The sequence below is a fragment of the Poecilia formosa genome, unplaced genomic scaffold (assembly GCF_000485575.1).
Source record: "Poecilia formosa unplaced genomic scaffold, Poecilia_formosa-5.1.2 Scaffold45, whole genome shotgun sequence".
In the NCBI taxonomy this organism is placed as follows: domain Eukaryota; kingdom Metazoa; phylum Chordata; class Actinopteri; order Cyprinodontiformes; family Poeciliidae; genus Poecilia; species Poecilia formosa.
In genome coordinates, this window is record NW_006799984.1 from 351,361 (window position 1) to 377,144 (window position 25,784).

At 39.8% G+C, this 25,784-nt stretch overlaps 1 protein-coding gene across 1 annotated transcript in view; it reads left to right on the forward strand.

The window, feature by feature from the left end:
* The window catches only part of LOC103138025 (receptor-type tyrosine-protein phosphatase N2-like), a 166,319-nt gene that overhangs the window by 43,264 nt on the left and 97,271 nt on the right, over positions 1-25,784 (forward strand). The window contains exon 11 of the mRNA XM_016671468.1: positions 9,521-9,600. Coding sequence (XP_016526954.1) covers positions 9,521-9,600 — 80 coding nt within the window. The remainder of the gene's footprint in view (positions 1-9,520; positions 9,601-25,784) is intronic.

The window sequence follows — 25,784 nt, forward strand, 5'->3', positions numbered from 1 at the left end:
TCCCATCAGAGAGTTAAACCTCTGACCGGAGAGCAGCAGAGGACAGTTGCTCATTTTTAGACCTTTGCAGAGGTTGATAAGATTAGTGGATAAGATCGGCTTCACGTGTAACTATCAACCGATTCGACACTGATTAATCGACTGGCCGTTAAATTGGAGCACCCCTCTCCCTTACAGCATGTGTTTTACATACAGCCATTTTGTAGCCCAAACGAGTTTTTATGTTATGTCTCTTTAAGAAGCTTCTACTCTTCGACATTCCTTCTCCAGTAAGTCACAGCAATGCTTCTCCAGGACGTTCTTAGGAGCGTAGTAGTTTGTGTAAGTTCCACAAGGTGTTTGCGAATTGCTGCTGCCACTAGTCTAGAGGAGCTGACTTTGATTCACCTCCGAATGGTTGCCATGGGAGATTTAAGGAGATTTCAAATATGTATGAAAGAATCAAAGCAACACTCCAGGTATGTTTTGGATGAGGAATGACGGTGTAACATGATGCAAAGCTGAAAAAAAGTTTATTTTTCATAACATTAACTGATTCTAATCTAAATGCACCAGGTTTTTCCAAGTTGTGACCGAGGCAGTTTTGGAGAAAAGTAAACTCAAACAAAAGAAGAGCTGAATGTTTTCCAGCCCCTAAAACTTTATTAAATAAACAGGATGCATATAAAAGGATCTGTCCGCTGCATGCCTGGAGTTTTCACAGTTTCTGGGACTTGCTAATTGTTTGAAGCGTTCACGTCTCAGCACCAAAATTGTATGCTTGCTCTTACTTGTTAGCTTTATTTTGAAACGAAAGAATGACAGTATGATGTATACTCTCTACTTTAATTGCACCGTTTCGGAGCACAATGCAAAGCTGACATCATGATTCTAGGGAGGAACAATAAACGTGGCGTCTGCAAACCCATCCAGTTGAACCGTGCTTAAAAAGAAAAAGAAAAATGAACTCGTTGCCTGCTTTTGTCATCTCTTTTTATATAAAGCTTTATAATTTTGCACATTTTTTTTTTTACTTCCAGGCAATTATGAAGATTTGATTATGGTGATCTGAGTTGAATAAATCATTTGAATGTCTGTTATCTTGTCAGCACAGCTTGTCTGCTGTCAGCTGGGTTTTGTCCTCTAAAAGGTGTTTCTCTGCTGCAGTCGATCGCTGCAATATTTTTGATTTAATAATTTTTTCTTGGGTTTTGAGTAAACCAAAGCTTTGGGAAGCTGCCTTGAACTCGGAGCTGTAGTGAGACAGAAGTGCATGTTCGTGTGTGCAGGCAGGTAGGGGATTGGGTGGCTGGTATAGCGCGATTTACACACACACACAGCTTCGCCCCCACACTACACACTCTTTCCACCCCCGCTGTTGTTCACCCAGCACCTTGCCGCGTCGCTCGGCTGCTGTATTGAGTCCCTGGGTGGGCCGCACTGTTCTGCTGTTCTAATGCACCTTTTGTCTTTGCTCCGCTATCCCAGGAATGAAAAGAGGGAGCCACACACGGGGAGGAGGCTGATGGATTTGAGGTAGAGAAAGCGAGAGTAATGGCAGGGAGATATAGATGCAGAAAGAAAGGTGGTAAGCCGGGGGTCTCCTTTTGTTGCGAGCGCAGTAAAAGCCCAGCAGGGGGAGCCGCCTTGACAATTTGTCAGAGGCGCCACACGTATTTTTCAAGGCTGCCTGGCTCCTCGCCGCTGTGGCAACAGCAGTCACCTTCAGGAGAGTGATTAAGCCCAGAGACAAAAGTCTTTGGCTGACGCTGATTTACCTCGACTACCTGTGGCTTCTACCGCCCAGCTTTTCAACAAATCTTCTTTACCTGCTATACCTCTCAGTCGCAACATATGGACTTTTTTCTGATTTTGTGACGCTATAACCACAAATTTAATTCCCTTTTATTGGGATTTTATGTCCATCACAAAGAGTTCATAACTGTTGAGCAAGAAGGAAAATATCCATGTTATTTTTTTACAACATCTAACATATCTAGATACATTAATCAAGTGCTGTGTCTATAAAAACCGTCCGCTTTACTCTGCAGACACTAAATAGAGTCAAATTCATCCGAATGCCTTCTGAAGTTACAGGTATATGTAACTGAATCTCAGCATAAATGCCTCTGTTTGCTTTGTTCTGGAACATTAGAGAACAAACAGCCTCATGGAAATGAAGGAAGCCACATCAGAGAAGTTTAAAATTGTGCTGCGTTATTAATTTTTTAAATTTTTTAAAAAGTTCTTCTGGACAATAAATTGTCCCAGTAAATATTGTGATAAGCTATTTTGCTCTTTTGAGATCACTTTCAGCTGTTATTGATAATGGCATAATGATGCATGTTTTACCCCTCAAAGACCAAAAAACTTCAATTTTGTAAAGAGCAGTTAACCCTGGATATATACAACATAAAGCACTGCTATAAACAATAAATTAAAAACACACATTAGAAACAGTCGGTTAAAATAAATGATGATGTCTCTGAACAAAATTGCTCTTCAAAAAGTCTTGGTCATCATAACAGAAATCATAACACGACTGATTAGGTATAAAACATCTCAACCTTTAAGCTTCTAGCTTTGTTCAAACCCTTCAGCCGGTCAGGGACACTTGTACTGAGCCCGGCTTTGGTTCCGGTTCTGCTGGAGGTTTCTTCCTGTTAAAGGCAGTTCTACAAAACACACTTGTACACTATTTATACTTTGTGTTGGTCTATGAAATTATGCAATAAAATACATTGAAGTCTGTTGGTGCAATGTGATAGATTATGTAAATGTAAATACTTCTGCTGGGCACATACTCCTTAAATATGTAAAAATATGCTGGGCAAAATATCTAATATTCAGTTAAAACCTCTTTTTATGTTGGACAAATTACTCCTTTAATATTTATTTTTCAAGATTGAAGCAGCTTGAGTGAGAGTGCTGCATAAAATGTAAAAAGACATTGCAGAACACGACTCTTTTCTCCCCTTTCCACTTCATTTTTCAAGCTAACCTGCTTCCATTTACCAGGCAGCAACCCTGCAGGCAGCCCAACCCTCAGCCTCGCTCAGAATCAGCAGATTAGCATAGAACAGCAACAAAAGTGTCTGTGAACAAAGTAGTTTGGTGACCTGCGCGCCCCCAGCTGCTGACAAAGGCGGCTAAACTTCCACTTTTCCAACAATTCCCTCTTGGGGCTGCAGCCGGAGTGCGGCGGTGGTTCATCGAGCCTGCAGCAAAAAAACCCAACAAAAAACATCCAAACTGGAAAGACATGAATCATAAAAGTGAGCCTACACACTGCGCCAGGACACAAAACAAACCTGGAGTGACTCACACCCTCACATTTCATTTGGAACAATTCAATACTGATTAGATAACACTGACGGTGAGCGCTTTTCAGCGAAGCGGCCCTGGAAATGTTTTTAGCTGCAGCCGTGGCCCGGTAGTGGTGGAGGGCATGGCGACGGGGGGAGCTGCTGTGGGCGGATTCTCTCAGCCTTTGATTGTAGCTGGCTGTCGAATAATGATAGCTGTTGCATAACATCACTGAGTGTAGACCAGAGGTTTTATTTTTTAAATTTTGTTTTTCATTTTGTATTTTTCCAAACATGAGTGCCGGGGTGATGTAATGTCTGTCTGAGTTGAGGGGTCGTATCAGAGAGCCGCCACCAGGAGGAGAGAGCGGGCTTCGACTGGGTGGATGTGAAAACGATGAAGGCTGAAGAGGATGAGGCCGGTAACTACAGAATGTCTTCATCAGTCACATCGGCACCGTTTGTTTTAAATAACCATGTCAGCTCAGGCTGGGAAACAAAACCATTTCCATTCAGTTCAGCCTCAGAAGAGCTTAGGAACGGATGGGTGAACAGAAGCAGTTTACTAAAATATTAAGGTGCAACTCGTAAATTAAAAGACAATCATTAGAGATGAAAAATCTTTCTACAGCTCTATTACATTTTTTACATTTTAGACTGTTACTTTTAAAATGCTTCAGCCCTATAAAGCCTTTTCTATGGAAGAGGATTAGAGCCTCTGAAAAAATATAAGAACTCGGACATTTTTCTCAGAACTTTTTTCCTCTCAGAATCGTTTAAATTGTTTATGGCAAATCTAGTCTTGAAACTTTAACGTACCAAACATATTTGGGCCATACCTCCAATGTATAAAGTCCAGGTTTATAAACACTAGAGCAATAAAAAAAAAACAGTTATGTGATTTTCATAATTGACATGCATCTAAGATTTGACCATTTATTTGGATTTTGACATAAATTGATGTAGATTTAGAATTCTGAGAAACATTTTTCAACACTAATAAAGTACATTTCTCACTCTTCATTTAGTTAATCACATGTGTGAAATGACATCAAGCTGAGCATCAACAGCTCCGATATGAAGAGAAATGCATCTAATGTGCAAACGGCCTGTTGCGTTCAACCAGACACAAACGCCAGCAGCAGGTCGTTCTTCAGCTTCTTGCAGTGATTTGAACAATTCTTCTATTGTCAGAGGTCTGCAGAGCCTCCAACCATTCAGAAATACCAACACTGAACACTTCAGGTGGTAGATTCCTGCTTGTGACAATGAGAAGACCAAACCACTTACGGATCCTCAACAATGTCAGAGGATTTTTGGTTGAAATCATTCATATGGGCAACAATTCAGTCATATATGCTTTGTGCTTGTAAATGAATCTAGTTCAGTTGAAGTTGGCGACCTTGTAAAATAAAATGACTGAGAATTTCTGCTTTGTCCATGTATATGTAGGAATGTGTGTGTAAAAATGTTGTGCTTATAAGTGGGAATATTAAGGTGTGTGTCCCTAAGAGTCAGAAATTTGTATTTCTAACTCTTAAGATTTAAAAAGTTTAAAAAGAAAACACATAAAATTGATGCAGTTTTATTAGAAACTATGTTTATCTACAAATATTGATCTCATTGAGTGTTTTGCTACAAAATACACAACTTTCTTTTACAAAATAAAATATTTAACATTTTATTTTGCAGTTGACTGCTTAAGATCCATTTTTCCAGCCGCAGGTTTAAAACCATTTTACCTTAACTGGAGGCACAGGTAGCGCTAGGCCTGTCACGATAACACATTTTGCTGAGCGATTAATTGTCTAAAAAATTATTGCGATAAACGATAATATTGTTTCAAGACCTTTTGACACTGATTTAATGGAAATGACTAATAATGCATGCTATTTCCTGCCATAGGTAGATACACTTTATTTTCAAAAGAACACATAACACTGGAACTAATAAACTAAACAACCAAAACCAAAACCAAAAATAAAATGGATTCTCAGACTCCATTAACAAAAAACGTACTTGAATAAAAACTAAACAGCATAAAGCCAAAGTGGAAATAAATACTGCTTTCATCCAAAATAGTGCAGATATGAAATCTGTATACTGTATTGCCCTTCAGTAATTACTAGATTTAAATAGAGAAGATGGCACATCCGACTACCTGATGCAGTAGTTCACACTACACGATTTTTTTGCCCCTATTTTCCCCTTATGACAATCTTAGATCGTTGGGCGATCTAAGATTATCGCTGGTGATTTCGTAACCAATCATCCTACCATGTGTGGTGTGTTACGGTAGATCGTCGTGGCCGCTCCGATCTAAATTGGGGTTTTTCCCCGACTGGGAGCTTAACGCAGCCTGTTGAATGTGACAGGTAGCCAATCAGAAAGCGCAGATTCTCCTCCTGCTTTCTGAGGGGAAATTACGGAGGGGAATCCCAAACAGCTGACACGGCGCAACCCGAAGTCCAGCGGACATCGGATATGATATGTGGAAACAACGTTAATATTTATTCAACATTTCGTGCAAAGAATATAGAAATGACAAAGGGAGGAGTTGGAGCCAAATTGCTTCCCGGTAAGTTTTCAGCTGTTCTTCGTTAACGTGACATAAATAGGTTCTAATGATTTTTCATCCAGTCAGGACTTTACGCTGACTCTAGCCACATGCATCACAGGTAGATTCTAGTAAAGCATTGATTAATGCCTGGTTTTAAAATTAGACTTGTGGCCATTATTTTGTGCCCAGGTGGCTGGACACCACCTGGCACAATCGAACCTGATTGAACCGTTATACCTAGGATTTCTGTCGGGTAATGTGTCTCTCAGGTTTTGAAAATGGGCCGACAACGTGTCATCTGCGCTGGACATTACACTAAGGAAATGAGGAAGGGAGGATCAGTGGAGAACACCGGAGTTGAGCCTTTTTTTTATTCAGTGTCATCAACAGAAAAAAAAGGAGGGAAGGGGAAGAGACGATAAAGCCGATAATTAAAATGAGGTCGAAAGGTTTAATTTATCGTGCGATTAATTGATTTATCGTTTATCGTGACAGGCCTAGGTGGCGCTCTTTTATTCTATTTCTTAGTTTATTTTGTACCAAATGTGCCAATAAAGTCTTAATTTGAGTTGAGTTAAGCCTGACTTTTATAGTTTTATTTAGGAATATTTGTGAATTCATCACTTATTTCACTGTAATATTTCTAGTTCTTTGTTTTTGTTTTGCTCCCAATTAAAAATATTATGAACTTAATTAAACAGCCTTTGTTTGTTCCACTGTGTTAGATTTGTTTACAGTGGGGAAAGGTTTATTTATTTATTTATTTCAAACAGCGCTGAGACAAACAAAGACGGAGGTGATGATTTCATCCTGGGGTCAAATACTATCAAAATCATAGCCACTTGTTTTTGTAAATAAAATATATATAGATATATGTAGGTTTTAAACACATCAAAATGCTAATTTGTCTCCAATAATTTGAAATAATTCTAATCTAAATAGAACAAACTAGTGTTAAACGTAGCTGTAAAAATGTTTCCTACAGTCGTGTATTTTTTCCTAAATGATAAATATGAGCGATATAAGTGAAGAAGTGATCTTCAGTGAGATCTGTTTTCCCCGTGAGGTTATTTATAAGCTTTAGTCGATGTTGTACCTCCGTGCCGCTGCTGCCCTTGGTAGCCAGGGCCGACATATGGACATGTGATAATCTCAACATGAGTGGGTTTTTTTTCCTTTTCCCTCTTCATCGCACTCTGAGTCTTCGCCTGGGCTGGCTGATGAATCGCTTCTTGGATGTGGCAAATAAATCAGCCTCTGTGCTCAGAAGAGGGAAAAATGGTCAAAGAAAATGAACTGTTGTGTTCCAGGAGGCCGAGCGGCTGAAATCGGGCGTTCTGTCATGTTTGTTTCTTCTGCAGCAATGTTTATACGTAGAGTAAGGTGTGGAAACAAACAAAACCAAGGAACGTATAATGAGCTGCAAAAAGTGGAGTATTTTTACATTTCTTTTAGCACTTAGCCTTGTTAAGTTTCCCCTTGCGGTGCCTTAATTATATTCTGTCTAATTAGTTTACCTTAAAGATTAGAATACTCTAAGATTACTGCTGCATTAACAACAACTAATGAGTATGGCCATTTCTGTGATACGTTGGCCTCAGGGCCAAAGAAAACAATACAAAATACACATTACATGAGGGCAGGGATTGAATTGTTGTCCAAACATCCCAGACTTTTGCAAAGCAAACACTAATCAACAGTTTGCTCAGAAAGTTAGAAAGAAAGAAAAAAAATAGCATTTTCTGTTCTGTTTGGCTTCTACAGTTTACGGTGGAAAAACGTACCAATCATGGGACCCATATGGGTTGGAAATGGTTCAGGATGTTCCTGTCTGGGCTCCAAATGACCAAACGTTACTTCCCTGTAGATATTTTATCTCGGACAGATCCAGGTAACACCTGCAGAGTTCTCAGCTCGTTTAGCTTACATCTGTTTTATTTGGCACTCTGTGCCAACACAGCGTTGGTTTCATCAACCCAAGTTGATCCCAAACAGTAGATCCACTTTGGTCAATCCTGGACCAACCGCACTCTGCAACAGTTTGTCTAAAGTTCAGGATTTATTAAGGAAACACATTATTCTCCCATATCTTAATGAAAGACTATTGAAGTGAATTGTAGCTAAACTCTCAATCTAATATGGTCAAAATACGAATGATTGTCCATTTGATGCCTTTTCAGTAAGAGTGCTTTCTAAGATTAGAAAGAAGCATTAATTTATAAATTAAAAAAGATTCTGAAAATTTGTAAAAATGTTTACAATAAAAAATGGTTCTATTAATTGGCTCACAGCTTCTCATGTAATTTATTTTCGCTCCAGTTCTGTAAAGAATCCAGACCAACTAATGTGAAATAATCTTGGCCAAAGTCTGTTAGTTTTATTTCTTATGAATTTATATTTGAAACATAACAGTAACTTTGTGCAGCATTACTAAATCTGGTCTTCATGGTTTTCTTTCAAACATAGAAATATCATCCGTCAGTCAGCCAGAATTAAACACATTGGTTAAAAAACATAATCAGTTGGATTAAAATGATAAACTGAAGGTAAAATAATTTCTTCCAGAAGATTCCTAATGATTTTGTGATTGGAGTGCAACTACAATAATGTGCAATATTAAGAAAAAAAAATGCATAAAAATCAAACCTTTAAAATTAAACTGGTCCATTTATTGTCTGTTCTGAGTTGGTTGAACAGATTTGACTGTTTGCAGCTTCATTTGGATTAAAAATAACCTGGAAAAAGAAAATCACTGCGATGGTAATGAAAACCTTTCCTAATAGGTCTGGATTGTGGTGCAGAGAAAAACGGGCTTTTATTTTGTGCATACCTCTTAATTATTTTGCTGACCCTTTTACTTTAATTGCTTGAACTGAAGAGGCCTGAAAAATGCGCTCGACCCCCGCACTGAAAACGGTTCAGATCCATCAGCGCCGAACACATTTGGAGCTTTTTCTTCTCCAGCAGCGGCGGGACGGCACCGGCTCCACAGCGATGTCGCCGTATTTTCTAACTCTGTTGCTACAGTAGAAGTTGCTTCCTATTGTGGTGCAGAATGCATCCTGGAGGGGAAACTCTCTAATGCTCCTTCCTGCTGAGCTTTTAATCTGAATTACAGCAGAAAAACAAAAGGTTAATCACATCGGGAGACCCCGCTTCGGCTCTGGCCACCCAGTTTCCCTCTCTGCTTCGACTCAAGGTGGATTATTGATGATAGATGCTAGAGGGAAGATGGGGGCGCAAACGTTGCTATTCCTTATCCTCTCTGACGGTTTTGGACATCAATGCATTTACATCTGTCTCTATAATGCACATCAGAGAACCATTCTGCTCTAAATGTCTGAAAAAAGCAGCTTCCTGCGATGCGTTCCCACTGACCAAAACCTCTGCATCCTCAGCCGTCTTATCTTTATTTTCTGGTGTTTTAAATGCTGGCAGACGCATTGCATTGGGATTCAGGAGGTTATCTCTCGGCGGTGATGGGGATTGCAGTAGCCTAAAGGATTGCCACAGGTTAATGCTTTCCCCCCCTTTTTTTTAAAGAGCTATGTTTAGCTGAGCCTTAATGAGCACAGCTCCTTCTCCCTTTGAAAAACAATACAAAGCCACAGAGGGAAATGGATTCTAAGTGTGTCTTTTGTAAAGCTTTTCAGATGTGTGTTTTTGTGTCTCGCAGGGTGGTGGGACCGGCCGTGACCTTCAAAGTGAGCCGCAACTCCCAGAACGTCAGCACTGCAGATGTGGCCAACGTGGCTGGTAGGTTCTCCTCGATCGGCTGATGCCGTCTTTACATTGACAAAGAAGAAGACGGCCCATTATCACCGGCTCGCTGCTGCACCTGGGGCCCCGGTGGGGCCCGGTGGGGCCCGGTGGGGCCCGGTGGGGCCCGGTGGGCCTTTCTCAAAACCAGTGGCTGCCCCCTCAGTGTTTGCTGGTTTTTCCTTAAGCCAGTGTCCCTTCATTTTCAGACGTACACTTTGCTATCAGAAGAAACGGTTTATTTTAGTTCGGTGTGGCTTGATATGGTAAATTATTTAGGATTTATTTCATTAGTTATCCAAACACATCCACCCTGCAGAAGCACAAGATCCTGCCACATATTTCTGGACTTGTTTCAGGTACAAATATCTTAGTTCAAAGTAACTTACAATTATTATTATTTTTTTTTACAAAAAACAAGAGCTGTTCTAAGTCAATAATATTTGAACTAGAAACTTGAACGATTTTGTGTTTTGGCACAAAATATGACAACGACCACACAGTCTTGTGGAAATGAGACCCAAAATGATACGACACTCGTTTTATCTAGGACTGTGAAGATCTCCTAAAGCTCTTCATGTTTCTGTGTTTATTGGTGAAAGCAGAAGAAAACTCTTTATAGACAAACCCAGACAGACTTGGGGTTATTCTGTTTGTTCAGACTTTCACCACAGTTCCTATGAGAAGTTTACATACATTCATCATGGATGTGGAGGAGACATATAAGGTCAGAATTGTAGCTTTAAGTTAAAATAACAGGTTTACTGTCTTGTTCTTTGGTTTGAAACCCCAAACTCGACATCTCTGAATATACTTTGCACCACTGTGGCTATTTAGCTTTAGCTTTTTCTCAAACATTAACATTTTCTCCAGAAGGAAACTGACTTGTCCATGTTGGTCACTAGAAGTTTCAATCACGCTGGAAAGTTTCCGTTTTGGAGCAGCAGTTTCTCTCTTGCCCGGCAGCTTAATGCCTTTCCTGAGTTTGTTGGTTTCGGAGTTGTTCCTAACTTTTTTCTTCCAAACAACACTTACAGTTTGTGTCAAATGGTGGAAACCTGGAAATGATGGACAACTTTTACCAATTCTGCCTTGAGTGATCAGTTGGATCAAACATCCTGACAGAATTTAGCCAGAAGCTGCTGCAAAGCTCTGGCCATGTGGTTGAGGTTCAGCTTGCTAAGTGACATTTACCAAATGGCAGTGAATGTAAAACATTGAGCCTGTTGGCATCATTCTGCAGGGAATACGTTAAATTCACAAATTTTTTAAAAAAGAACAACAAAAAAACCTGTTTTAATTTCACCCTATGAGGCAGGGTTCAAATAAAACCTGTCTTACAATAATGCAAAATAAGCATATGTAAAATTGCAAAGCTATTTATTCTTGAACTTTCAGTAATTTAATTCATCGCATTAAAGAGACAGATATACTGTGGCACATTAAATAAAGTGCTTGCAATCTGCTCCATTTTCCCAGCTCAGATTCAAAGCCTGAACATGAACATCGCAGACTGATTGCAGTAACCTGCAGGAATAATACCTGAATCAGCTGCTCTCAACTTTCCAGCATGGTGCACTTACAATCAGGTCATGTTTGATGTTTGATGCTTACCTGGAGGAAAGTTTCAGAGTTTAGCAATCAGAATGTATTCACCTTAAACTTTTCTTATACTTTTGATTCTCAAAAGTGTAAAAAAGGAAAAAAAATATCTTAGAGAACATATATAAACATACATACAGTAAACTCTTGTGTAAAATATACTATCTTTAAAATTACAATATTTCAACAGTTTCTGAAACACTGTCACTTAAATCTCATTTCTTCCTACTTGTTTGGAACTTGAAGATGTTTTTAGCGTTTCCAGATGCCCAAAGGTTTTCAGCTGCAGCAATGTGATTTGGCTAAACCACACTCAAGGGAACTGGTGTACCTAATAAAATGGCCAGTCTGTGTAACTTTCATAAATCTACATGTTGCTTTTTTTTTTTACGACTAAACATGAATGTTTTGTTGTTCAGCTAAACCAGTACAGCACGTCCTTTATTGTTGTGAAATTAAGACTTGAAGCTTCTTCCGTTCACCGCCATTATGTTTTACACCAGCAGTACATGGCTTACTGGAGTAATATAAACTGGTAATACAAGAGAGGACCTGCATTATTCATAAACTTTACTGTCTGCTGAGAAAATTCCAGATTACAGTTTGAAATATAAAAAATAGACTCTGTTATGTTGAGGCTGATTGTTGTATTTCACCATATTAACATCACAGTTGGATTTCTGAAACTAGTGTCAAAGCTCAGTGTGTGTGTGTGTGTGTGTGCGCGTGTGTGTGTGTGTGTGTGCGTGCATCTTCCATTTGATTGACGCAATGTACTGTACTGAGAACTATGGAAGGAAATGACAAAAAAACGACACATTAACCTCTGAAGACACTGAGCACAACTTTCTTCTTCACAAAATGAAAACAAAAATGGATTCATGTCAGATTTTAGCAGTTGTCTTTTGTCTTTGGTAAAATTAAGACATTTCTTACACTTGTGTATTTGTTTTGGTTGTATTTACCCAGAATGCCTGGTGCTGTCGTCCACTTCCTGCTTTTGGAGCGGTCTCCAGTCCACTTGCTGTTCACATATGCATTTGAACCGTGCCAGAGCTCACTTTAATCAAACTGAGATCAAAGTTTTTAGTCGGAACAAAGTTCGATTACACATTCACACCTCTACAAGTGAACCGGACTTTCTCGGCAAATGGACTGAAGCTGGATTAAAGCAGGACTGGTGTGAATGCAGCTTTAGACATCATGAAGAAACGAAATGGAAGATGAAACCCAGAACAACATACTTCCACGCTTCCTCTTTGCCACATTTTAAAAACTCCTCGGTAATCCTCTGTGAAACCAGCATCATTCCGGCAGGTCTGGATGATGTGCAGCCACCGTAGCGATCTTCCACGCTGGAATCCAGCTGTGGAGACGCTGTAAAGGTGTGTGGGAGTGTGTGAGGGTACGCACAGGGCTGCTGTGTGAGTCACTGTAATGAGAGGGGGTGTTAATGAAGAGGGGAGTACAGAAAGGAGGAACGTTTGCCATTAGCCAAGCTGTCAGTCCAGAGAGAGACTTTGCTGATATTCCCTCAGTGTAACACACACACAAACACACGCCATCATTTCACCTGAACAAGGAAAAGTGGGTCTGTCAAAGTAACGACATCAGTAGCTCACTGTCTGTTTTTCTTGTTCTTTTTATCCCGGCTTGATAATTGCAGTCCCACCTCTTCACACACACTAAATTCCTCTCAGTCCCCTCAGCCTCCCTCCATCCTCCTGAAATTATTTTTTATTTTAGGTGGAGATTATGCAACGGCTGTTGCACGCTTTTAAGTGCCATTGTTGGCGCTCTCGTTTGGCGCTGCAGGGTCACGGATGAGCCTCGATTGCCATTAATGCAAACATTTGACAGAACGTGCTCCAGATGAAATACAGCATCCTCTCGGCTAAAGTGCAATGGTGTGGGTGGTTCCGTCTTTAAAGTGTCGTTTGTCATATTCAACCAGAATATCAATCCGTTCCAGTGGGTACATTACCCCTCCATCCCCCATCTCTGGGTTTTATAGAGGTTTTCTAAAACATTAAGCTTAACATGGCCATTGTAATGATGTCGTTTTATCATCATTTATGGTCGCTCAGCGGCGCACTGGGAGGACCGGACGGCCGCGTGTTCTGACACAAACTGGTGTGTTTAAGCATTTGGCATCTGTGCTGCAAATGATTGAGTTTTTATTTGATGTAATCTCAGCCAATATATCAGCAAGACATGTTTGAGGGTCGGAGGAGAGCTGAGCAGTAAGATGGAAAAAGATGTTGGTTTTCCTTTATGCTTGGAAGCCTTTAAAGATGTTTGATTATGATAAAAGGAAAAGAGCTGACATGTCTGAAGGTTTGATGCAGTGAACAGTGAGGTCCAAACTTTTCGCCTGTCGGCCAAAATCAGCCGACTGAAAGTCCTGAGGGTGGCACTTCCTTTTCTAATTAAAGTGCTGCAAAATTTTGTGAATATTTTTCCTTTTACCTGCTCAGAAATACTTTGTGAGACAAAGTAGAAAAGAACAAAAAAAAATAAAAAACAGCTTCAGCTCCATTTACTGTAGGGCCAAATTTGTTTCATTTCTGAACCGAAGTGGCCCCTGAGCCGCACTTTTAACAGCACTGGGATTTTCAATGTGATTCATGATTTATAGTTTAGAAAATAAGCTAAGTTATATTTCTGCTGAGCTCTTATTAAAAGTTTCACATGGAAATGTTTCTGCTTTTTCCTGACTTTTGTTTGAAACTTGGCTTTTGTCCAAAGTTCACAATTTTTCCTTCCAATTAAAACAACACATGAGATGGGAATAACTTTTAATTGCAAAGTTTATGTGTAGAAAACTTTACAAATAAATTCAAATTTTTTTCAAAGCCTTGCATGGATTTTATTCTACAACATTCCTATTTTTAATGACGTTGGGAAATTGGTTTTAGTTATTTTCTAAATGTAATGTAATGTTTTTATCTTCCTAATTGTCTTGTTTTAATTAGATTTAAAAACCTGACATTGTAAAATTAGCTGAATTTACACAGGTGGGTTGAACAAACTGTAAATATTTTAAGCTGATTTCTTTTCAAAGCTTTCCCCTCCTTTTTTTAAAGACCTACTCTTGTGATGAATTTAATAAGTTAGTTTAGAAAGACATATTCACTTTCCAAGATCTATTGTTCTTTCATATGATGCCACATTTCTTGTGGAGTTTCTAGTTAAAAGGAACAAACGTTCTACTAAAATATGTTAACTTACAAGTTTGAGTTCATTTGCTTTGCTTTAGCTTTAAATGGAAGAAGTTTCCCATTAAAATTTTCAAATAAATGTCATTACAAAGATTAGATAAAGCCCAGAAGAACCAAAAACATTATTTTAGCAAGAATTCAGTTAAAATCTTTTTAAGTAACTACTCAGCCTAATACATTTCTCAAACAAGCGAAAGAACAAGTGAAAGTAGCCATCTGCAGATACAGAATGCTGAAACATATTTCATGTAGTGATTATTAAAGTGCATCTATAGATTTGTCTGACATTTCTGCTGCTTTTCTCCCCCACATCCAGTCCATGGAACATAAAACCAATAAAGGATCATTTTAAATTCCCAAAATGTTTTGGATGTCTTAGAAAAACATTGTGTTGTTCAGCCTGTTTAAGAGCCTCATTTCTCTTAACTCGTGGCACCGATTGCTCTTCCTCTCACAATGAACTGATTCTGACCTCGGGGCCCCAAGCAGCCAAAAAAAGTCAGATTAATGCTCCTCTCCTGACCAGACCTGGAGTTGCATTTTAAGCATCCATGATGCCGCTTCTGTCACGCGCCTCCACCCATTGTGGTGGGTGGTGGTGGGGGGCGAGGTTGGAGTGGAGAGGTTTGCTCTGGGGCCACTGGGGGGCCATTGTCAAATGTGGGGGTGGATGTCAAGATGGTGGGCAGCGAGGTGGTGACCCTCATTGTCCGGCGAAGGGTGGGTGGAGGACCCAGAGGCTGCTTCCAGCCGTGCGTCTCGGCCGTGAGAACGGGACCCCGTGAATAGGCCGGGGGTCAGGGTCAGGACGGTGGGCAGCTCAATTAGCACTTAAAGCAGGAGAGAGCAGCTGACATGGCCTCGTCCCGGCTCCGTCTGCTGGCCTGACTTCTGCCGTTTTTATGCCACCAGCAGTTGTTTTTGAAAACATGCTAATGACGGCTCTCTGTGTGAGGAGAGTTATTCATAAATGCCCCAAAGCTGTCCTCTCCAGGGATCGTTGACCGTTAGAAGAGTTTCTGCTTTTACTCGAATTAAGAATCGTTCCTCCAATCATTTTCATCCCGGCTTTTAGCGATCGGCCTTGGATTTCCACTTTCTGCTTTTACTTGACGTGTCAAACTGTTGCTTTAAAAATATCGGACGAAACGTTGGAACCACATCATGATTTAGTGGTTTTCATATTTCTTCAGGAAAGGGAATTTGGGGTAGATCACATTAGCAAAAGCTTCATGGTATAGTTCAGACTTTTTTGTCCTTTAGCTTTCTCAAAGTTAATATTCCTGAATATGTTTTATGTATTTGCCCTCAAGTTATGGTCATATTCTTTGCATTCACAAAATCACTTCAATTTTTTTTGGGTGACTGCTTTATACATCTCCAATAAAGCGAAACATTTTAGGCTGATGTCATAAATGCAAGAATTGTGCATTTTTAACTTGACTTTTTAACATAGGAGTTTGATTGTAACATAATTTTATTGCATCTAAAGGCATATTTCAGAAAACAGATCCAAATTACATTGAAATGTAAGGATTTCACTTCACATTTAGTTTTTGTCAGCCTAATCCAGACAAAGGCAGTCGATATCCCTACATGTTTTCAGATGTCTGGAACTGAGTGACCCTGAACATAATAAACTGTGGCGTTGCATGATCAACAAAACCTTATTGTGGCTTTTTTGACCCTTCTGAGCCACCGTAGTTTTCAGATCAATTAGCTGCTCGGTGCATTACAGAATGCAAGTCTTTCATTTTCTTCCTGTTAGTGTCACCACATTTACACTTCCTCCAAATGAAAGTACTTCCTGATTGATTCATTCAGGAAGTGGTCTCTATGTGCTGTCAGTGTATAAAGTGTAGTTTTTTCGAGATGTTAGCAAGCTAAGTTAGCCTACTGGATAAATGAATCTGAACTCCTTACACTTGAAGACTTTTGGGATGCATCTGATGTAAGCCTGTTATTTTCAGTCATTTGAAACTCGACTCTGACTTGTAAAAAATGACTTGTGAACATCTCTGGTGCCGGCTCCAGTCACAGATCTCTCCGCCGCCTCAGCGGGCTCATGAGGTCGATCCCCGAGGTGAAGAGCGGTCCGGGTTCTATCAGCTGCATCCCGGCTCTTCCTCCCTCCTCCTCACAGCTCCTTCTCCTTTTTCTTCAGTCTGACTGGATTAGCATAGATCTCGTATGCTGACAGAACTGACCTTCACTGCAGCTAAACACTTGTCAAAATGCCAAATGTGATTACTGAGCTCTTTAGGTCAAAGTAATGCGTTTCATCCACCTCCCTTCTCCTCGGTATTGATGTGGCGGCCCTCAGCCCACGGGGGGCCATCTCCCCTCTCGCACCAGTGCCTCACCAGTTTGTGTGTCATAACAAAGTGAGGAAATGTAGCCGTAATTATGGCTAAGTAATGCGTTAAAATTGCGTGTTGCTGCTTTGCTGGAAGTCTTTCTGTGACTTTGTCAGCCCACAGCTCCCGGATCCTGTCATTACAGACAATTTCAACTTATCTCAGAGTTGGAGAGAGCGGCAGCAGCACTGCCTTTCAAAGGTCCTCATCATAGCCATTATCATTCTCCTGCAAAGTGCATGCTGGGAAAGTGCAGCCTCTGTTTAAAGGTTGTCTCTTAAGGGAGACTTTCTGCATTTCTTAAAGGGGAAGTATTATGTAAAAATCTATTCCTTTTTCTTTATGTCGTGTTATAATGTTATTCCTTCATCAAAAACACACATGGAGTAGTTCATTGATTTTTCATGCATGTTTGAGAAGTCCGTTAATCTCCCAGGACAGCATTCAGCTCCACTCAGCTCCTTCAGACTAGCCAGCAGCAATTAGCAAACACCTGGTGGAAATGCACATCTGCTGAGCTCATCATGTGAGCTACTTTTCAGGGCAAACCTGGTAAAACTGTTGTTCTTTTTGTTGTCTTTTTTTTTTCTTTCGTTTTTCTATGGTTGGGCAGTATTGAAACTAATTTTGTTGTTTTTCTGTACGATGATGGTAAACACTGATTCTGATTCTGTTAAAGGGTTAATAGAGGAGCCATGCTGCAATGACTTCCTGCAGGTGGAGTTTCAGAAAAACCAGGAGTTTTTAGAGAGACAGACTCATTTTCAAGGCATTAAATTAGGAAGTAAAATTTAATTTAGGTTATATTTGAATACTAAAGCATTTTTATAACAACTGAAGTTAACATAGTTACTTGTTAATGCTATAAAATGGGATTATGTTGCTGGAAAACACATAATGATGCCCCTTTAAATATGCATTTACTGTCCACAGTTTGAAACACGTGACTGCTGGTTCTTTTAAATCTAATTTAAGTAATATCATTCCATCTGAAAAGTTTCAGGGAAAGAGTTTAATGGTTGCATTCGACAGCCTGCCTACATGTGCTGTCATTATTAACAGCAGCGAATGATTTTGTGTCATCGTCGTCATTGTCTGGAACTCCTTTAATTGTTCCCATTGATTGCCTGTGTGATTGCATTGGAAACAGCTCTGGCGTTGGGATCCGTCCAGCGGTCTCCCGGTGCCCTACAGGAGCTGGCAAATCCATTTCAGTTAACTTCATTTCAGCTCACCTGCTAATCAGTTTTCATCGCTTGCCGAAGGCTTATTGATTCGAGCGGTTCCTCTCACCTGTTGCCAAAGAAAAGAATCAGAATGGTGAGTGAGGGAGGAACGGGGGGAGGGGTCCCGTTGTTTTTAGTGATGCGGGTCTCTGACATGCATGCGGTGCTTTTTATCTTCTCCGTCGTCGTCTGAATTGCAAGATGCCTCATCTGAGCTTTCCAGAGCTTCGCTGATCCAGAGTCACCAGTGGTTATTTTGGTCCGACTTCAGAGAAAGTGGAAAAGCTTTCCACCATCCTCAGGAGCTTTGCAAGCATCTGCGAGTCCTGCCGTCAAGTGAGAGGGAGGGATTGGACGGAGAAGGAGTGGGGAGGGACACAGGTGTTGTGCCGAGCTGGAGTTTGCACAGCGGTGCAGCGTGATCCCCCCAGCCAACCCCGCAACCGCCCTGCCAGCCACTCAACCATCCAGCCGGCCCCGTTTCCCCCGTCGTTGGCACGGGCCCGCTGGCACCAACAGCCCCCTTTCCCACTCTCGCAGCTGGCAGGATCTCTGCGAGTTGGCCCGAACTCCTGACGTTCACAGCGGGGTTGGCAGACCTCGCCCAGATGGCCACCTTGTAGCAAAAGCTGGCTTCGCGCTTGCATCGCTTTTACATCATTCCCTCAGCTACCGAGTCGGGAAGGAAGGAGACGGGCTTCGGCTGCCAGCACTGATGCATTTTTGTACGTGAGATGTGGGAGTGCTAAACTCTGCTGCAGCTTTCACACTTTCTAATGATGATTTGTGCTGTTTGTGTAACTGTCTTTGTACAACAGCAGGGAACAGTTCTCAGAGCGGAAATGGGCAAGATGTCTTACCTCAAAGGTCCGTGCTTATGCAGAGATTAAAGCTGCTAGGGAGACTTTTCTGTAAAATTAGTTAAGCTTATTGTTGAAACAAGTAGCCACATACAGAATAACACAAGGTCCGTTTTTATATTTCATTATAATTTGGCATAAATTTCTAGAAGACCAAATCAGCCCTCTGAAAATCAAGCTTCCATTCACATGACATCACATTAGGCCACTGATCACTTAAACTAAAAAATACTTTTGTCTAGTTTCTAGTACAAATATCTTAATACACTTGGAGTAAGATAAAACAAATTTTTGAAGCACTGTCAGATTATTTCACTTATACCAAGTCATTTCTACATGTTTTAAGTAAAATGATCTGCCAGTGCAACTAGTAATGTTTTAATCAATATTGAGGAATTATGGACTTAAAACAAACTCTTGCTGAAAAGTTACTTATGTTGGTTTTGTCTTATTTGAAGTGTACTAAGATATTTGCACTAGAAAATTGACCAAATATAATTGGTCTTATAATATTAGTTGGTCCAAGAGATCTTTAAATTATAGGAAAAAGGATTTTCACCAAATGACAAGTGGTAGTTTTTAGATTTGCTGTTTTTCGACTTGCTCAGAATGTTTTTTTTTGTTTTTTTTCCAACATCAGAGAGCAACACATTTTTTCCACTTCAAATACTCCTTCAAAGGTTCTGCCAACTTCAGGCCATCTTGGGCTTGTAGGGAGGGAAACTATGGATTTACAGGAAAGTTTTCACAACAATAAAACACATGGAAGCTGTTTGTGCAGAGGACTGGCCCAAACCAGACTGGACTGACCAGATTTCATGATCAGAGATGCTCTGTGATCATTTCAAGTAAACTTCTATTTTATGATCTGGTCACATTTCAACAATGTTTCCTGCTGAACTCCTGATCACCAACTTCCTCCAAATACCAGCCTGACTTGCATAACGAGTCCAGTCCAACCAGTCAGCCTCTCTGTGGACACACCTGCAGAAAAGCCCATATTACAGACATTAGTAATAAAAAGTCTCTCTGGTGACGGAAAGGATTTCTAATGCAGAAATATTACAATATGGCCGACCCGGTGATGAGGAAACCTGCTGATTTGACAGTTGTCCAATAGTCAGTGAAACTTTCCACAAAAGAGAAGAAGAAGAAAAAAGCTGTTCAGATTTCTGTATCTGAGAAAGATTTGTTTAGGATTAGCATTAGCAGCGCCACAATGTAATTCATGCAAAAAGAACAGCAACCCAATATTGATTGTGCATACTATGCTTTTTTATGCAGGCTTAAAGTTTGCATTTGAATATCTTTTGTTGATTTTATGTAGCATCCAGATTTTCTGAGAGAAATGGACAAAAGTGTTTGAAATATGTCACAGTGTATTGGATCTATCATGAGTTTATTTCAAACTGCATGAATAATTTTTCAATGATTTAATTTATTTCTGCACTTGCATGTCTAAATCTGTTGCAAAATGCTTACGAAATAATGCCAGTTGATGAGCTTGATCACGTGTCTCACAAAGCAGAATAAGTGTCTTATTTCTTCATAGTGCTTTAAAAAACCTTTATTTTGTAAAGTCCTGCAGTTGGAATCCATACTTCATCCATATGGGACATATGGAAATCCATACTTTAAACCTACAGATGTGTCCAGTACCGATTCTCAACTTAAATGTGATCAGGTCATGAATGACATCATCTCTTACATTCGGTACGACAGTACAGTGTGGAGGTGTGTCTCTGCTACATCTATTATTTATCATCTAATTTAAATTCTTCTGTATTTCCTATAATTTATATCTTCTCTGTGATCTCAGCTGAACAGAAGAACAAGCCTTGTCCTCTCTGAAACTTGTTAGCACTGAACTTGAATAATTTAATATACATTTTTAACGCGCAGAGTGAAGTCAGTGTAGAGAATTTTTCTAATATCCTCAGATTTAATCAGCATGTCGGCCTGATGACTGTTCCTAATTATCAATTTTCATCCTGCTGATTTTTCTTGGTTATAAGCTTCCTCTCTGCCACAGAGTATGACTTATAGCACCCATAATATCCCCAAAATTACAGCTGCTGAAATATTAACCCATTTTTATGGAATCGCCATGAAGACACTGAAGAGGTTTTCACATTTGTTGTTTATCATCAATATTAGTTTGGAAAATGCTTAAAAAATTAATTTGTTTGGTTCCTCTGCATCAGCCCTCAATGTAATTGAAATGTTAAGATTCCAGATTGTCCTGTGGTGGCGTCACTGGACAAATTAATACAATAAACAAACTGGACAAATAATCAACATGCATATGCAGGACTGAGTGAACAACGATACATTAACAATATAAACTGGCATCTGTCTGCGTGTTTTATCTGTGAAGCCGCTGCAGAAATACACTGCATGATCTGAATTACACACATTTGATTGTTTTTACTGTTTTGTCATACATACATATTTATAATATTCATCAAACAATTATAAAAAGCTCTGTCCGACCTTTTTAAGTATAAATCTAGAGGAAAACTGAAATGAAGACATTTTTTACTGTATCAAAAATTAATTTTATAGCGTCATCTGAGCCAGAGAGTGAGAACGTTCATGTCTCCTGTGGTAGAAATAATGTTTTAATTTGTTTTCAGCTGATAGATGTCAAGTTACTGTGGATTATTTTTTTGCTTGCAGAAATCACCAGGTGGCATTTTCTGAGATCGTTTAATTTATTTCATGTCATGCAAGTTCTGTTTACGTGACGTCTTAGTTTTCTGTGGCAACTTCATTTTTCCATCAAAATGAATTGGTCACCACTTTGGAACATGCAAAATGTGGAAGCAACAGAGTGGATGTGGAACGGATCATAAGTTTGGATTTTCTTTTCTTTTCAGTTTGGTTACCTTTTTAATCAATATTAAAAATGTTCCTTTTGTCGCTGTACTGTGGTCATTATGCCCTTTGACCGTTTCATTCTTCAGTCATTTCAGCCTCATCTTTAATGGGTATGAAAATTAGGTTTCATACCCATTAAGAAATGACCTCATCTCACGACAGATGCATCAATTTTCAGTAAAAGTTTCTGAATAAATGTGGCTCTACTTATTACAAAAGCTTGGTTATAAAAAGATTATTATTTTGTGGTAACATTTCCCATTGTACAAAAATTGCAATATTGACGTCGTATAATGTTCATTGTATTTCGTACAATGAAATACAATGAGTTTAATAACCATTAAGTTTAATAACCATGATATGGTTATTAAACTTAATGTGAACATAATGTTGGTAATTTACCCTGATTACAAATAAAAATCTGCATCAAGCAGTTGTGCTGGACGGGTAAAATTTACCTCTTTCTTGAATTGCACAAAATCAGTCTAAGGGCCACAAATCGGCCCCCGTTGGACACCCCTGGTTTAAGACCATGGTATTGGCTGGATCCAAAGTGGGAGCATGAATTAGTAAAGTGTCACATCACACACATCTGTACATGTGGCTAGATAAGGCTGGTTATCTTTCCATGCATTTTGACCAAATCTGAGACTTTCAGGAGGTTTTTTCTTCTCTGAATCTGTTATGATAGACTCTGAACTGAAGTCGCCTGTTGCCTTCTGAGCTGCCCGAAGAGCCTGTCTGGCCCCAGCCGCTCATTTTTAGCCGTCTTCACGATGCCTGATGAGATGTAGAGGCAGACAGCTGGATTGATTGGCCCCTCTTGAGCGCACAGGCCTTGATTGCAACTGCACTCAAGTGCCGCCGCCGTCTCCTCAACTTTTTTCTTTCAGTCCTCTCTTTAGTCAGGCTCCCTCCTCTGCGCCTCCTTCTCGCTCCCTTTTTCCCATGATTTCTTTCACCTACAAAGGGAGAGGGTGGTTGAGAAGGAGCTGAGGACTGAATTGAAAAAAGGAGAAAGAAAGGCCAGGCTTTGTTTGTTCCTGACTGCACTGAAAGTAGACCAGGGTGAGGATGAAGATTGCCCATTAAGGACCGGTTCTGGCTGCATTTAGAATCAGGATTAAAGCTTTGATGTGTGGAAATTAGATCAATAATTTAAGCGCTTAGTCAGTACACAGCTAATAGTTTATTAATTTAGAATTTCTCTGCAGAAAATAGAAAATATTTAGCTTGCATAACCATCCTAACACTGTCAACTCTCCATGTTTCTGCTCATTCCCCCATAATCCTCTGGGAATCAGCTCATTCTCTCCAAGTCTCATCAGTTATCAACTTCTAAGAAATGAGTCTCATGAGAAATCCTTCCTAAAAACACACAGCAAATTTTTGCTGAATTAAAAACATTAGGTATGGTGCACTGCATGATATGGTTGTTAAACTTAATATGAACATTCCGTTTCTCTTTTCTTTGTAAAGTTGACTCAGTCCTGCAGTCACCTTCTGAGTGCACTTAATGCTGCTGAAGGAAATTAGGGCAAACAGGTCGAAGGGGAGCATGGCTCATGCTAATTAACGATTTCTGCACCCTGTTGCTGTGTTGGAGCCTTTTGCCTGCAGCACTGCCTGAATTCTGAATGGCAAAAGTTCAGCAAGGTGTGTGAACCTTGTTTTGATTCGTATCGACATGTGATCACGTAGTAGCTGCAGGTTTGTTGGCTTTGCATCCTTAAAATGAGTTTCCCGTCCCAGAGGAGAAGTTTAGATTTATGGCCCGACGTGAAATTATTTGCTTGATGGTCGGGTTGGGCTCTGGTTTCTGTGGCGCGTTTAATAACACACAACATCCAGCACAGAGGAAACCAAATGAGACTGCACAATGTAAAGTTGTTAATCTACTTATAGGCTAAACAGAGGAGTTGGCAGCTTCACTGTTGAGGAAAGAAAGAAATAAAGATGCAGAAGTTCATTAGACTGTAACAACAATAAATGTGCTCTGCTCCTATCAATCACACATCCCAGAAGATTTGCACTTGACTCCAATTTGTCCCTCACAAAAAGCAACAAATTGGAGCTGAAAGATGTTCAACAAAAGCTACAAATGGGAGAAGTAACGCTGCTTATGCGAGTTACAGTCTAAAAATGACTAAAGTAGTGGCATCTTAAATGAAATATGTCGGGTTTCCTGTGGGTTTGGGTCTCTAATTAGCCGGGTCAGACCGGGCTCGAACAGGCTTGGGCCAGTTGAGTCCCATGATTCAGAGGAGCTGGTTCTTTCTGACCACTCAGCCCATTCCCCTCCAAAAGAACTAATTTAACTGGAAAAAGCAAAAAAAAAGATGAAGCCCAGACAACCATCCCTCCTCTGTCTCCACACCCTGTGCATGCACACCACAGAGGTGATCAGCAACTTGTAGCAGCCTTGGCCTAGTCCAATCCTCACTGGGAACTATCTAAACGTTGTGCCTAGATGGCAGGTACCTACAGTCTATTCTTTCAGCATTACATCCAAACTTTATGACATAGTAAGACTAAAGATCTTGTTCACTATTCTACAGCAAACCTCCTTAATCCAAGGTTTAATAATTTTACATTTTTTTATTCAGTATGCTTATGCTATTTTATTATTTACCTTTATCTACATATGCAGACGCACTACTTTTATTCAGAGTAATAAAATGATTTATAGTTGATACCTTAAGACAATGGATTCACATTAATTCAGCAGACGGTATAATATTTACTTTGCACCAGTATCAGGAATGGCAGCTGTAATAGCTTATAACTCTGCAGCAACGTCTGCAAATGTTTAAACTCTCAGATAACATTCAGTCTGTGTGAGCCAGATTTAGCGTACATTACTTATCAATACATCCCTGCAACTCTGCGACAGTGATGAATTCCAGCAAACAGTTTCTAATCGGAAAACACATCTTATTTGCAGGTTTACTTAGTAAGTCGATTTTCACTCATTGTTCAAAATGCATGCAAAACCCAGATTTACACTACTGGCAGAGCGCAGATTATTTTTCTTCATCTGTCTGTGAAAGGATTGCAACCACAAGGTAAAATTTCCATCACCGTTGCCGACTGCGTCTGTCTGCGGCGCTTCGTTTCATTCAGAGGAGAAATGAGAGACAAAGCCAGTGGAGAACTTCAAAAGCTCTGGGGTGACATTTAGTGCTCAGTATCTTCAAAGAGCAGGCCCTCTTTTGTAGTATTTCTTTTTGTGTATAATTAATGGAGCCTTTCGTAGGGATTGTTCCTCTCTTTTTACCTCTCACGTTGGAGGTGGATTAGGACGGCAGATTAAGGAAGTCCACCTTAATTTTCAATTTGCATTCTGGAGAGTTCAAACTGCTCCTGCAGAAAAGATTTCTCCAACTGGTGGAGATGTTGGACTGGTTTGTGTATTCATGTGATAAACCAAAGAATGAACTAGAAAGAAGTGTGTTGCACAGCAGCGTTAGAGCTGAAAAACAGACCTAATTTTACTCAGGTAGCGTCCAGACTGCTTTGATGCTTGCACTGTAATTGTGGTAATGTGAGAAAAAATGCAGTTTTTTATTTAGCTTGGAAGAATTTGGATCTCTAAGAAATGACAAATGTTTTTCTGTTTCAGGTCAGGAATCATGCAGGATTAGCTCATTCATTAGCCACACCACATCCTGTTAGCAATGCAACTGGAAACCTGTGTTTTATGCATGTAACCGAGGAAACATGAACACACATGGATGCTGTTTCAATTCAAACTTTAGCAAATGCTGGCATCACCAAGTATGAGAGGCAGCAAGAAAGGGCATCACAAAACTTAAACTTCCAAGTACATCATTGTAATAGGCTACTATTTAAAGTAATGTAAAACATATTTAACGTAAAAATTTGGACCAATATCTATAGCCAACATTAATATTGCTGTTACTGCCAATAACCAATATTTATTGATGACATTTCCACATTCTGAAACTTATACAGAAAAGATTTAAATAAACATTGTTGGTTGTTAATATCTGCCCAGTTCCACTTATTGGGCCG